Raw genomic sequence first — 13,929 nt, 5'->3', positions numbered from 1 at the left:
ATTCCCTAAAAGCGTTTCTTTAGCTGTTTGAGACAGGCGCCGTTTAAAATGTGGATTGAACTGTTTTAATCTTTAACAGTGTGCTGGAGTTGTAGCAAAGAGGTTATGAACCAGGATTTATGCTTTGATTATTCATAAAGTGATAAAACAAAGATGTTTGTATTTTTTTTTATTAAACGAATCAGTAAAAGTGACCCTCTGTGCAAATGATCTTTCCAAAAGCTGCTTGGGAGTCACGTGTTAAAGCTACTGCTGTTCACTGGATATTTACTTCTTCCAGACCATTCTGTGTAATCGTCAGAGATGGCTGGGCAAAACTTCCAAGCAGATCAACAGTTCAAAGTCACTTAAATTACTTTTCCTACTCATTCTAATGCGACAGGTCCATCTTGTCCACATTTTTAAAATCACTGGGCAGCTGTCATGTGATTGGCTAATTAGATGTTTATATTATCAAAAGGCTGAACAAGTGGAGTGGCCATTAAGTTTACATACAAAAACTATATTTCCTGGCAAAATCTACATACTTCTGAAAGATTTATCAGAAGAACCCACTGGTAACAGCAAAATATCTGCACAACTCTTTTTTTGTTTTAGCATTTAGTTATATGAAAGAAAAACAGTAAATCAAAGCATCGCTTTACATGTCAGTTTTGCAACAGAAGACATAGTAAACGCCAAAACCTCATACCAACCGTGGAAGGAGTATTGTAGTTCGTGGCTGCAATGATCAAGGAAACAATAAATTCACAACTGTAAAAAATGGCCTGTATTTATATAGCGCTTTACTAGTCCCTAAGGACCCCAAAGCGCTTTACACATTCAGTCATCCACTCATTCACACACTGGTGATGGCAGCTACATTGTAGCCACAGCAGCCCTGGGGTGCACTGACAGAGACGAGGCTGCCGGACACTGGCGCCACTGGGTCCTCTGACCACCACCAGTAGGCAACGGGTGAAGTGTCTTGCCCAAGGACACAACGACCGAGACTGTCAGAGTTGGGGCTTGAACCGGCAACCTTCCGATTACAAGATGAACTGCAGAGAAAGACATTACCGGAGGATGTCAGAGCAGCAGCCCCTGACCTCAAGCCAAGGCAGCGTGTGTGATATAAAACAAGACATCAATAGAGAAAATGTAAAAAAGGAATTTAGTGCAAGTAGATACACTGTAACTGCCATTATGATTGGACAGTGATGTATCACAGTTGCTGATTTGATTATAAGATGTTTATGCATGTAGCTGTATTGAGTGAGAGCTTTTCGCCCTGCTGAGAGAATAGAGACGGGATCAAACATACAAAGAACTAATACTTTTCTCCATTTATTAATACATTGGGGATAAAACGATACAACCATGTTAAAAGAGACACTAAGATGCTGGGAACACCTGCATGAATTCTTGTTTGTAACAAACAAAAGACATGAAATTTAAAAAAAAAAACAAAAAAAAAAACAAACCCAAACAAACCAGAAAACAAAACTGAGAGCACAACATCCTAAGAAGAAGTCTGGTACTCCGACTCCTATTATGATGCCTTTTGTAAGCAATCACATGGCTTTTTAATAAAACATTTACACTGGAGTTAAAGAATACACAGTCAGTGCAGGTTTACAGAAAGATTTCTAAAAGAGGGTTTCCTCATGTGACAGACAAAAATGGTATGCTTCCATCTTTACAATGTGACATAGGTTTAGACTGAAAAGAAAAATTCAACAAACCAAACCCTTGTTAAAATATGAGATTACGGCTTTAAAAAAAAAAAAACTGTACTGGACATTTTGGACACTGTCAGTGCAGAGTTCAATTTTAACTACCTAACAGCTGGATTTTTAAAGTTCATCCTGCGCAGCCGTGCTTAAATCTGCTAAAAATATTCTGCCATTATGGTTTTATGCATCTGAACACTCATATAACATGTTTATACTATACAGTTCACATGTGAGTGTGAGGCAAATGTTAAATGTGTTTAACAACCCAGTTCTCAGACACCAGCACACCTGAAGATCCTCCACTGAGCAAGTTTTTATAATTTTAGCACAGTCTTGGTCACAAAGCATGAGAAAACACTTGCTTGTTGATACATAAATTAAACGTTTGTACATCTGAAGTACAGGATATTGCATTATAGGATGAATGAGACACACATAAACGCACTTACGTGCTCGCACACGCAAACAGCAGACAGACAGACGGCACACGTGCCGGAGACTCAAGAGCTGCTGCCGTGCGCCCCCGTGTCGTCCTCGCGCTTCTGCCGTTTCTTTGCTCTGATTGCATTCATGGCTTCTTCTATGGAGCGAGTGTCCCTCTTGTTGGCCACCGGCACTGGGACAGAAAACAACCAACACAATGACCAAAGAGAATGACACAAAGCAAAGTGTTTCATTTCTGTAAGCCGGCCTCTACACTCACCACAGCCATAAGCCCTGTTGGCCTCAAGTGTATGTGCAGCATCTTTTGCAGCTGAAGTGCCAATCAGGTGACTGTACTTGTCTCTGTAGTTAGAGTTGGGGCATATTTGTGACTTTTCTGTCTGACTGGATGCTGCTTCTTCCAGTGCAGCCTGTTCCTAGAAGTGACAAGAAAGGGCAACATGGTGAGAAATTCAAGGTAATCATCATCAAGCACGAAAGTGAAATGTGATCAAGAAGTTAATTTTTTTTAAATTCAACTTAATTTCTTTACCTCAGAGCCATAAAGTTCCTCCACTCTTCCACTTTAACACAGAAGTAGCATAAGTAGCAACTACCATTATCACTGTTTCAAACTTTGCATATGTATGGAAGTGTTTTTTGGAAGCTTCTTAGAAGGTACATTTGTTTAGTTTCTAAATATTTAAATATAGGAATTATAACATTAGACAAGAAGAAAAAAAAATAAAAATTATATAAATATATATATATATATATATATATATATATATAAAAACAGAGGAACACCAGTCTTACTTTTAGTCTGCGCCGCTGTTCGGCCAGTTTGGGGTCCCACTCTTCTCCCTTGCGATAGGCTTCCAGCTCCTCATCTGATGGAGCAAACTCCTGCCACAACAACATTTTCCCATCAGTCATATAAAACTAAAAAGATTGTTTTCAGATCCAACACTGGATTTCAAAGCACTCGTACCTTCTTGAAAAGCATGACGTAACGGCTCTCTTCATCCTCCCCAAAAGAAAAAGACGTCAAACCAGCCACCTCTGCAACATCATGTCTGAGAGACAGGAAGAGATGAAATCTTAATAGTATCGACAAGTGGGGGAGAAATGTGTTTCAAGGCAGATAAATGCTTGTTTTACTTTTTAGTAATGAAAGAAAAATAGTATGTACAATATACTCCTTTCAATCTTCCCCATGGGATTGTATTTTCTTTTCTGTTGTGAACTGTCTTGGATGAAATCTGACACCTCTTTCTCCATCTGAATAAAAGATGCATGTGATAAATAGCAGGATTAATTTAGGGCGGTCAGAAAAGCTCTGCATCACAAATTCATTTTGTCTTAGATAAGACACTTAAAGGTCTCACCTTTTTCCTGAACTCTGCTTTCTTTCTTTTCTCCTCTTCTTCCATCTTCTTGAGCCTTGCTGCTTGCTCTTCAAAGAACAACAACAACTGATTTTTAATGTGTTTACTCAGGCATTTTAGTACTGAAAACTTTCAGAGTGCCCCGCTGTTAAACACAGAACATCTAGTCCTACTGCAAAAACTGGTCGTTTTCCTTAATGACCCAAGGATAGTAAAACAACGGGCTTCCTGTAATCCCAAAATCACCAGGCATCAGATCCTATTATCTGTTGCATGTCTGTGATGTTTTATACAGATGCACACTCTCTAAAGTTAATTAAAGAGATTTGGTTGTGCTAGGGTTGCCAACTCCCTGAAAAATAAATAAGGGACACCTCGTGGCCAGGGCCGGGCGACCCAGTTGTCTTCACCCTTCCCAGTGTGGTGAATTTTCTAGCTCTTTTTTTGTGTGTGAAATTATTTTTTTAACCATTTGACTTGAATTTGATTTAAGTAGATGTGTATTCTTTGTGATATGAACACATGTGAAACAAATGATCATTTAGCCATTTATTTTTAGCTCAAAATGACAACATTAACACAATAAAACAGGTCTCCTTCTTAAACAGAAGCCTGTCATGCTTAACTTTTGAGAATATAAGTAAATCTTTCTTTAAAAGAACTCTGTCCTGCTTAACTTAAAATAATAGAAAACAATAGAAAGAAAAACATTCTTGTAACAGTGCACATTTAGTGCATTTAGTACAATTGGCTTAATGCTAATCAGCTGCTCCTGTTTGTAAACCCGCTTGTTCCCATGATTACGCATCATAACTCATCATCATTATTCATCTATGTATTACTTTTATGTATTAGTCATCTATTTGTTGTAATCATCTATCCTTGCAGTTGTTTATTACACAAAATAAATTATATTATCACACTTCTGGCCACATAGCGCTGATATTCACTGCACATGCCCATATTAACTTTTTCCAGCCAGGTGTTTTCCTTTTCCCATTCTTCCCTTTCTCTGAACAAACATTGCTGCTCTAATGCTGGGCTCACACTGTGCGGTTTTTGGCCCATTTTGAGCCGATTTTTGAGTGATCGGACCGATTTTGGCCTTCATCGTGCGTCGTGTAGTATACGTGGGGTAACGAGAAGTGATTAACACCTCACGACCAACTCCCGATCATCAATCGCTCGTGAGGGTCTCACCACAGCCGCTCACACTGCTCGCGCGCAAACACGTAAACGTTGGTGTAAAAGATGGAGCAGCACGGCTGTGCAGCGTGTGATCTGGACACAAGCGATGGAGGCACACAACCGTGAAAATAGTTGGATTTACATTGCTGCTCAGTCACAGCTGCCCGATCAATGTTTTTCATTAGCAATTTAGCAAAGTTGATGGTGGTGGTGTGTGTGTCTGTGTGAGTGTAATGCTGGGCTTACACTGTGCGATTTTTGGCCCATTTTGAGCCGATTTTTGAGTCGTGCGACCGTTTTGGCGATCGGCCCGATTTTGGCCTTCATCGTGCGTCGTGTATCGTGTAGTATACGTGGGGTAACGAGACGCGATTAACACCTCACGACCAGCTCCCTTTCATCAATCGCTCGTGAGGGTGTCACCGCAGTTTGTCACACTGCTCACGCGCAAACACAAATGTCGGCGAAAAAGACGCCGCAACACGGCAGTGCAGCGTGTGATCTGGACACAAGCGATGGAGGTACAACTTGTAGAACTTTGGAAAGCTCATCCGAGCCTTTTCGATGTGGCCTCAGAAATTATCACGACACAACAACCGTGAAAATAGTTGGATCTACACTGCTGCTCAATCACAGCTGCCCGATCAATGTTTTTCATTAGCAATTTAGCAAAGTTGATGGTGGTGGTGTGTCTGTGTGAGTGAAAGACAGAGAGAGCGAGCGACAGATTTTCTGTTATAACCTTCATTTTATGGAGGCACAGTGTGAGCACTCAGGTCGCATCAGAGCATCGGGCGGTATAGTGTGAGACTCTGCATCGTGACCTACCAACTTCTAACCCCTGCGAGTCAATCGTGCAGTTTGAGCAGGAGCTGAATAACGTGACTGAAAAAATCGCACAGTGTTTGCCCAGCTTTAGGTGTACTGTCGTCCGAGACTTGCACCGCAGTGTTGGCGTTTGTTTCCCTGTTGGCCATGCTTCTTGTTGTGGTCATCTGTTGTCTTCCGGTATTTTCTCCGTAAGCGACCTTTCCTCGACCAATGAGATGAGCGGTAATCTGAATTGTCATACTCGAATTGTCATAAGTGTGCTGTCAGCTCATTGGTCACAAAGCAGGAGAGGGGCTGGGAATTATGTTTTCAAACAAAGTGTTAATTCCATAAACATTTATAGACTACTTTTGATTCTCACTGTATTACGGGACAAAGTGCGTCCCTTATTAGCTCAATACGGGACGTGTACTTTTGTTTCGAAATACGGGACGATTCCGTATTTTAAGGGACGGTTGGCAACCCTAGGTTGTGCCCATGTCCTCACTACAACTGAAAAGACATTTCTTTGTTGTTTATTTGTACCAACACTCCACTCAGTGTTGCCAGTGTTTTGAGCAGGACTCTTGAAAGCATTAAAAGTGCATCTACACAAACAAATATCCCATTTTTACTGGAGCCATATGAAACTTAAGAGTTACTGCAGTTCTTAGTACATGTGCTTTTGTTATAGCTGCTGACTGTAACTGTAAGCTTTAAGCAGCCTACACAGTATTTATCAATTAAAGGGAACCAAGGTAGGAAGCACATTCCCAGACCTAATAGTTAAGATTTTGATAAGATGTTGGGAGACAGAAAGGGTTAATGACCGGTTAATGACCGTGAATTCGAATAACTTGGGTTTTCAGGAAACTGCATTTGAAAGCCGAGCATTGTGAAAGCTCAGAGGTAACTTAATCAGATGGCAAAGACGGACTGTTCTCGGCAGGTTTGCGTTTCAGCAGCTGCCCGTAGCTCAGACTTGTCTGCGACAGTCTGCAGCATGTTGTGTTGAGGCGGTGCTAACTCTTCAACCAGGTCAGCCGCCGTTTACTGAAAGCTGAACTGACCAATGGCAGCTCAAGAAATGCCTGGTTCGCCTCTTCTTTCAATTTTCACATACGTTTAAATCCCGCGTCACGTTCATTTAAACGGATTCAGACTAGCTTGACGCTATTCGCTGTTTAGGCGATACAATATGTACCTCGTGCCTTTCGTCGGCTTTCCTGGTCGCCGACTGTAGGAGGTTTTTCCATCGAGTTTAGGATTGAACCGAGGAGGTCCGCCATCTTGAAATGATAGCGCAGACCTGTAAAGGCTGTTTTTAGCTGCAGCTGTACAGGCTGCGCAGGCGCGGATGAACTGAGCCGTCTTCGCCGGGGCAAAATATCCGCATTTCAATTACACAGCGCCACCTTCTACCAGAAGGTTGTACTGCACAACTGTAGTGGAATCGATTTAGACTTCTGTTTCTCTAAATCGCAATTACATTTACCAGACCAAAAACAGTAAGCGCGTTGAAATACATAAATTGCTCTGTGCTTCATCTTGTTGCAGACAATCGTAATGCTGCTGGGCTTCTCATGCTCATTCTTTTTTTTAAAATTTTATTTTCAATTTGAAAAATTGTAGCCGAAGCCCATTTCTCATTTGATTGGCCCAGTTTCTAGGTTTATATGTGTATATAAATATTTGTTTTGTTTGTGTTGTTTGGGAGGGCCAAACATGCCAGCAAATAACTTTGCATGAGCAGTAGAGGGCATGCTGTCCAATTATATATATATATGTCTCTGTTATTGTTTTGTTAACAATCATTCCCTGCGTCACTGGACCAGCATGTTTTGTGCAGTTTGGAGTTTCCCAGCATCAGCAGTAACACATGAACTACTGCCATATTCAGAGGTGGGGAGAGCAGTACGTGCACAGAGGCTTGAACGTGCAGCAGGACAGACAGAACTGTTCTGCTTACCTTCTGTAATACAAATATATTAGATAGTCCTTTACCTTTAAATGCTACATTTTCTTTTGAAAGAGTCCACTCTCGTCTAAATTAACTGCTCTGCTCTGCCATAGGGGCATATCCTATAAGAACTAGTTTGTGTTTTGCATATTGACAGACAGTTACAGGGATGGTTCTTTTGAATAATAAACAAAAAGAAACTTCAAATTCTCAAGAGGCTGCAGCTGTTGATTATGCTGAGTGAACCGACAGTCCTGACCTTCAGCCCTCAGACTCTCATCACTCAGTGATGCTCTGCTATTGTGATTTGGACAGAGCACGCCGGACTCCTCCCCCGTGCTTCAACTGCTGTATAAATGCAGCACCAGCGCGTCAGCGGCAGTGTCTGAAAGCTCATTGGTACCCAAACATGAAGGGACTGAGCTTGGTTCTCCTCGTGCTTCTCCTGATGCTCGCAGCTGGGGAGGGTAAGGATTGAATGCATCCGCTTTGTCACAGTAAGAGACTGAAATGAAGCAAATCAAAGTGTCGCATATGCTCAAACTACACCGTAAGTGTACTGGGCCTGTTTGTGTTTGAACTGAGGAGAAGTAAGACATCATAAAACGATACAACTTTCTATGTCAGATACATTTTAGGTGCTGTAAATATCTGAAGGATTCGTTGCCACCATAGCTTATGGAAATGCCAGTAAGCCAACATTCATCAGGGATGCTGGAATGTCATTTTTAAATAATTATCTACAGGAACTGATCCAGAAACGCAGTACTGGACTTGTGGGTATAGAGGACTCTGCAGACGGTTCTGCTATGCTCAAGAATACATTGTTGGTCATCACGGCTGCCCCCGAAGATACAGGTAGGCGTGGAACGATTGTTATAGTGCTTTTGCTAAAGGTACAAACCCATAAGAAATTATCTCTAATTGCAAGTTTAACTGAAGTTTTACTCTTCTATTTTTCCAGGTGCTGTGCTATGAGATACTAGCAGCGCTCCACTTGCCTAATGCTGCCTGAAAGTTATCACATCATCAGTTCTGACATATTCAGTACAGGCAGCTGTGGTCATAGTAACGCTCCTGGATGAAACTATGACAACTTTACTGTCATTCGACCCCTCTTGGCCTCCCAGCATCCTGTGGGATCTGACAATGAGTGCTTTTGAAGTGGACTTTCTGTAGCTAGACAAAGCTCATTTGCAGCTCTTAGGTGTGTATCTGCCATGTACCTCGCATTCTTTACAACAGAACTGTTTGAGCTGTCACCTTTACCTCTCTGGTCTGCAGTGTTGACAATAAATGCATTAAAATAAATGTGCTGATGTTTGGTTTGTTGATGCCATTAAGTTGGGATGCTCCCAGTCAGTCTAAACATAATTTACATCTGAAAACCATTTAAAATATACAATTAATTTCCATATTCCACCAATTACGCCAACTTGGCTTGACCTTGGGAAAATAAAAGCATAGAAAGCAGTCTGGGTTGAGTCTGGCATGCTGTCATCCCAGCCCTGTACTGACAGGAGACAATAATGGTCAAGTGACTGACCCAAATAGCTGTGATGGATGGAATAGAGCTTTTGTGAATGAAGTGTTATGTCTCTTGTCTGTGTTTATGTTATCTCACCATTCTGTCTGGACAACATTGTCTAGAACAGACAGGCAATGTCAGGATCCACCAGTCACGACTGCAAAGCAAATTCATTGTCATGTTATCTGCCTCTCTCTGATCGTAAGGTCAGATGTTCTTGCTGATTGGCTCTGTGGTTTTCATTATCGATTTCATTTTACGAAAACATTAAACTGTTATGTTTAAGCACTCACCACTAATCCACTGCAAAAAGGCTGCCATCATATATTTTGCAACACTGATATTTAGCAACTAGCTGATTGAAACATTAACTTATCCATATGGTCATGATGTAGAGTCAAATGAGCCATGATCCGAAGGTGGTCAATAACTGCTTTGGGGTTGTAGGTGTTAAAGGCATGGATGATATTTGTAAACATGAGCCACTGTATTGTGCCCTGCTTTGTCATCTGGGGTGAACTATTCAGACAGCACAGCGTGATCAAACTACAAAAGGGAACCCACCCCCCAGCCAGACCTGTTTATACGTCCGTCTGTCTTCATAAAGCTGACAACAACAGCTTAAAACAGAAAGTTGTGTTTCACAATGGACTGCTGGGAGTATTGAGGTACTTTTAAAAACCTGACACTTGTTTTTTTAAAAACAAAACAAAAAACTGACACTCATTAATCACGTGATAATGGGAGGAATGAGCAATGTAGTGAAGAAGTCAGAGAGCTGAAATCTGATTTTAACAATTCAAATTCCTGCAGTGTCTTTGAAGTTGAAATACATTTATTTTTAACAACATGAATATAACACTCACTGGCAACTTTGTTGGATAGGCCAGTTCAACTGCTTGTTAATTAGCCAATCACATGGAAGCAACTAATTGCATCTAGGTATGCAGACATGGTCAAGAGAACCTGAGCATCAGAATGAGGGAAGAAAGTGACTTTGAACACGGTATGGTTATTGGTGCCAGTCTTGGTTTGTTTTATTTAAGCATGCAGGTGCTGTTTCATTAATGATTAAAGTGAAATGAAGTTTAAACAATATGCAGTTAAGAAGAAACTCACAGAATTACTCAAAGAGTAGTCAGTGCGGGAATGCTGATCAGAGAGTGCGTGAACTAAATTGCAGCATTGCTAAATATGAAGAATGAGAACACAGGACTCAATGGAGTCCTATGAAAGACTAATTACATCACATAATTCAGTAGCTTGCAGAAGCACCTTTAGCAGCAATAAGCTGAAGTAATAACTTGTTTTCTGCTGACTTTATCAGACGCTGACATCATTGTGAAACAATTTTTGAGCCACTCCTCTTTAGAGCAGCTTCAGTTCATTGAGGTTTGTTGGTATTTGTTAATGCAAAGCTCTCATTTCAGTTGGGTCGAGATCTGGACTTTTTTCAGCCGTTCTGTTGTAGTTTTGCTGCTATGCTTGGATGCATAGTCCTTGCAAAACAAGCCCACATCCTCACCTATCCACCACCGTGCTTGATAATTGCTATGAGGCTTCTGATATCCTATGTTTGGGTTTTTTGCCAAGCATTGCCTGGTGCGTTATGGCTAAACATCTGCACTTTGGTTTTTATCTTGTGGTTGGTTCAGATGCAATTTTGCAAACCTAAGCCTCTGATGTCATGTTTTTCTGGAGGGAATATGCTTTCCCCCAGCAACCCTTCCACACAAGCCATACTTGTTCAGTCTTTTTCTAATTGCCATGAACTTTAATATCCTGATGATACTGCTATTGTTGATCTCTTTTATAGGAACTCTAACATTAACTATTTCTTTCAGGTACATATGTTGGAAAAATGGTGTAAATCACGTCATTTGTTTATTAATAACAACAAAACAAAAGAGCTGGTCTTATTACACATGCACCGTAACAGGTCTTTCACTTTCTGGTCAGTCTGCAGAAGTCATTAATAGCTTGAAGTATTTGGGAACATATATTGATGACAAGTTTAACTCTGTGATTAATGTTGACTCAGTTTGCAAGAAAATAATCAAAGAATCACAGTTTCTTTATAGGATGTTAAGCGACTTTGGAGTTGGCCACAAAGTTTTAGACAGACTTTATGTCAGTTTGATTGAAAGCATCCTTAAAATCAATATTTCAGCCTGACTGTGGCAATTAAGAACAAACTGCTGGAAAACTTACTAGAGATGGCACGATACCACCGATACCGATACCATAAATTTGGATATCTGCCAATACCGATATGAATCCTGATATCCTGACTGATGTGAGTCAGCTGTGTAAAAGTATTTAAGCCCAGGGAAAGGTGAGCTCTGGGCCAGAGTGCCATTTGTGTGGTTGCAGCTAGTGAGCTGCTCTCTTTTTGACTTTGATTTTTTTACTGTATTGACCAACAGTTGAGTCTTGTTTGTTTTCCTTAAATGGTGATAGCGGCTTGTCCGTCTCTTTTAGTTGAGCTACTTTAATAAAACTCTTTAATTTAACCCTTTTGCCTCCTTGACTCCTTTTTCTGACCCGGACACTTTTTGTTACTTCCCCCTCACCACCTAGACCCCTCAGGGGAACGTAACAGATATAGTGTTTTTTAATCAATAAAACTGTTTTTTTAATATCTTGCTGCATTTTGTATAAGTTCATACTCAAATTTTAAAACAACAACAACAACACTAAGGCTATTCTGTTATACCTGTATGCAAAAAATACACTGCACCCAAAATATTTCATAATTCAGCAATACTGATCAGTCTAATAAACTTAAGCCTACACCATCCTCCCTATTCTGGTATTTTAAAGAGTACTTAGCGTAAATATTAAGCAACCTAACTAATAGGGTTCCAACTCCCAGCAACAACAAAAAAAAAATAGGGAACCACCCCTCACGCTCCACCTCATGATGCTTAATCGACGTAATCAACCTTAATTTGATGCAGTGTGGAAAAAAAATGCACAGAAATCAATTATTTTCCAAGAAATATTAAATAGATTCAACATCTTTCTTCAACAGAATTGCAGACTACACAGATGGTACCTTTACCAAAGGAAAAAGTACTATAGCTTACTAGGGTATATTAGACTTAATAGTTACTATATACAGTAATGAACTTCTATTCATTTTACATAAAATTAAAACTTTGGGTGTAAGATTCAGATAATTATTTAATACTTATTATTTAATTATTTTAAATGAGAATAAGAAAGAAAAGTATGTCTTTTGCCCCCTTTTCCCTGTTAATGCCCTATCGGCCCCCCTGGCTAAACTTTGCTAGATCCGCCCCTGCACTGTTACCAGCCGTCAGTTGCGTGGAAAAGGATCCTGGTGTAGAAAGTAATATTAAATAAATTCTAACAACAGCTTATCAAGCTTAAACGTGCTGCTGTTGTTCAGCCGCTGGTTTCCTCTTTCTGGTGCAAAGTGGGCCAAAAACAAACAAGAGAGACGGAGTCATGACAGAAAAGCCGATCAGCTGATCATTAATCAGTTTCATGATTGAAGTAGCAGCAGGAGAGGGAGGGAGAGAGAAGAGGCAGTGGCTCCATATATCGGTTGTTAAGCTTAACGGGAATGATTTACTAACATTCAGAGATGAACTTACACACTTGCTTTACTTCTCTCTGGGATAACTTTGTCGGAGATGAAATGCCGGGTTGGTAGCGAGGCTCCAAATGCTCAAACAGACCACCGACAAGTCTGGCGAGCCACAGCCGCTCTATCACGTGATGCATACTGCTCCTACTGCTAAGGTTATGAGCCGAGTTACGCCATGTCACAAGTTTTGTGAAGTGATTTCATGATATTTAATGGATCGGATTACATTTTTTATTTCTCTCTGATATCCGATCCAGTAATTTAGGCCAGTATCGGACTGATACCGATATGTAATATCGGATTGGTCCATCTCTAAAACTTACTGGTCGACAACAAATTTAATTGGATAAGCTGTATCATCAGACTGTTTGGAGGAAAGCCTGGTCTATTGTTGCTGACCCTGAACACCCTCTTGATTCTGACTTTGAATTAATGCCCTCGGGACAACAGCAAGGATTCCTCTAACTAACAAAAAAAGTGGTCAAAGGTGTTTTTATTCTTGTTGTATCAACGTTTTATGTGTGGGTATGTATGAATGTGTGTTGATGTGAAGTGATTTGATTGATTTGTTTATGGCTTGGCAGACCAAAGGCAATTTTCAATGAATGTAAATAATAAAGTTATTCTATTCCTAGTTTAACATGTTAACTGAGGCCTGTAGAGTCCTAGATGTAGCTCTTGGATTTTATGCAGTTTTCTCTGAGGATTTACAGTCTAACTTTAGGATGAATTTGCTGGGATTTTCACAGCAAACAACAGCAGTGTGTTAACACACACACACACACACACCTAAAGATCAAGGCCAGTAAACCAATAACGTGTGTTATTATAGAGGTGCTCACACTTCCTGATGATCAATTAATCAAGTGCATCTGATTAGTAACTCCTGGGTATGAGTTTCACTCTTCTTCTTTTTCCCCCTTTTCAGTCTTATTGGAAACAGTAAAAGCTTTGACCGTTTGTGTTTATGACTGTTATTTACTTCTCCAGTTACTCAAATACCATGGTGAATATTAGTTGATTGTTTGGGAATGTATTTGATATCACAGCTATCATGACACTATTATTCTTGTGGTTATATAGCTCCAACATACTGGTAAATAACTTTTCTAGTGAATCTAATAACTTTGATCTGGTAGAAAGTGCACAACTTCCCTTTAACATGTTACTTTCTTCAATGCCACTACGCCTTTAGAAAGGCTGTGAAGGCTGTTTCAGTGTAAGAAACCTTATGGGTAGACCACAACCAGTGTGAAAGTTTTGATGTTTAATCAAAGAAACCTTTGTAAAAAAAAGTAAAC

The 13,929-nt window shown here is 40.2% G+C and overlaps 1 protein-coding gene across 1 annotated transcript; it reads right to left on the bottom strand.

The window, feature by feature from the left end:
* Nucleotides 1–1,310: 1,310 nt before the first annotated feature.
* spag7 (sperm associated antigen 7) lies at nucleotides 1,311–6,886 on the bottom strand. Its single transcript, XM_080866440.1, has 7 exons — nucleotides 6,729–6,886; nucleotides 3,527–3,594; nucleotides 3,331–3,419; nucleotides 3,130–3,214; nucleotides 2,955–3,044; nucleotides 2,419–2,575; nucleotides 1,311–2,331 (listed from the first exon to the last, which is right to left on the bottom strand). The coding sequence occupies exons 1-7, from the start codon at nucleotides 6,811–6,813 to the stop codon at nucleotides 2,216–2,218; spliced, it is 690 nt and encodes a 229-aa protein (XP_080722566.1). The 5' UTR covers nucleotides 6,814–6,886; the 3' UTR covers nucleotides 1,311–2,215.
* Nucleotides 6,887–13,929: the final 7,043 nt, after the last annotated feature.

Source organism: Rhamphochromis sp. 'chilingali' (genome assembly GCF_963969265.1).
Source record: "Rhamphochromis sp. 'chilingali' genome assembly, chromosome: 19".
Taxonomy (NCBI): Eukaryota; Metazoa; Chordata; class Actinopteri; order Cichliformes; family Cichlidae; genus Rhamphochromis; species Rhamphochromis sp. 'chilingali'.
Note: the sequence above shows the minus strand (reverse complement) of the source record. Positions and strands in the feature narration are given on the sequence as shown.

Bases quoted from the DNA above. Each gene is read 5' to 3' on its own strand.
- spag7 (XM_080866440.1), bottom strand. From the start codon at position 6,813: ATGGCGGACCTCCTCGGTTCAATCCTAAACTCGATGGAAAAACCTCCT. The intron at 3,420-3,526 runs GTGAGACCTTTA...TCTTTTATTCAG, and splicing joins AAGCAGAGTTCAGGAAAAAG to ATGGAGAAAGAGGTGTCAGA. The intron at 3,045-3,129 runs GTACGAGTGCTT...TTGTTGTGGCAG, and splicing joins ACGTCATGCTTTTCAAGAAG to GAGTTTGCTCCATCAGATGA.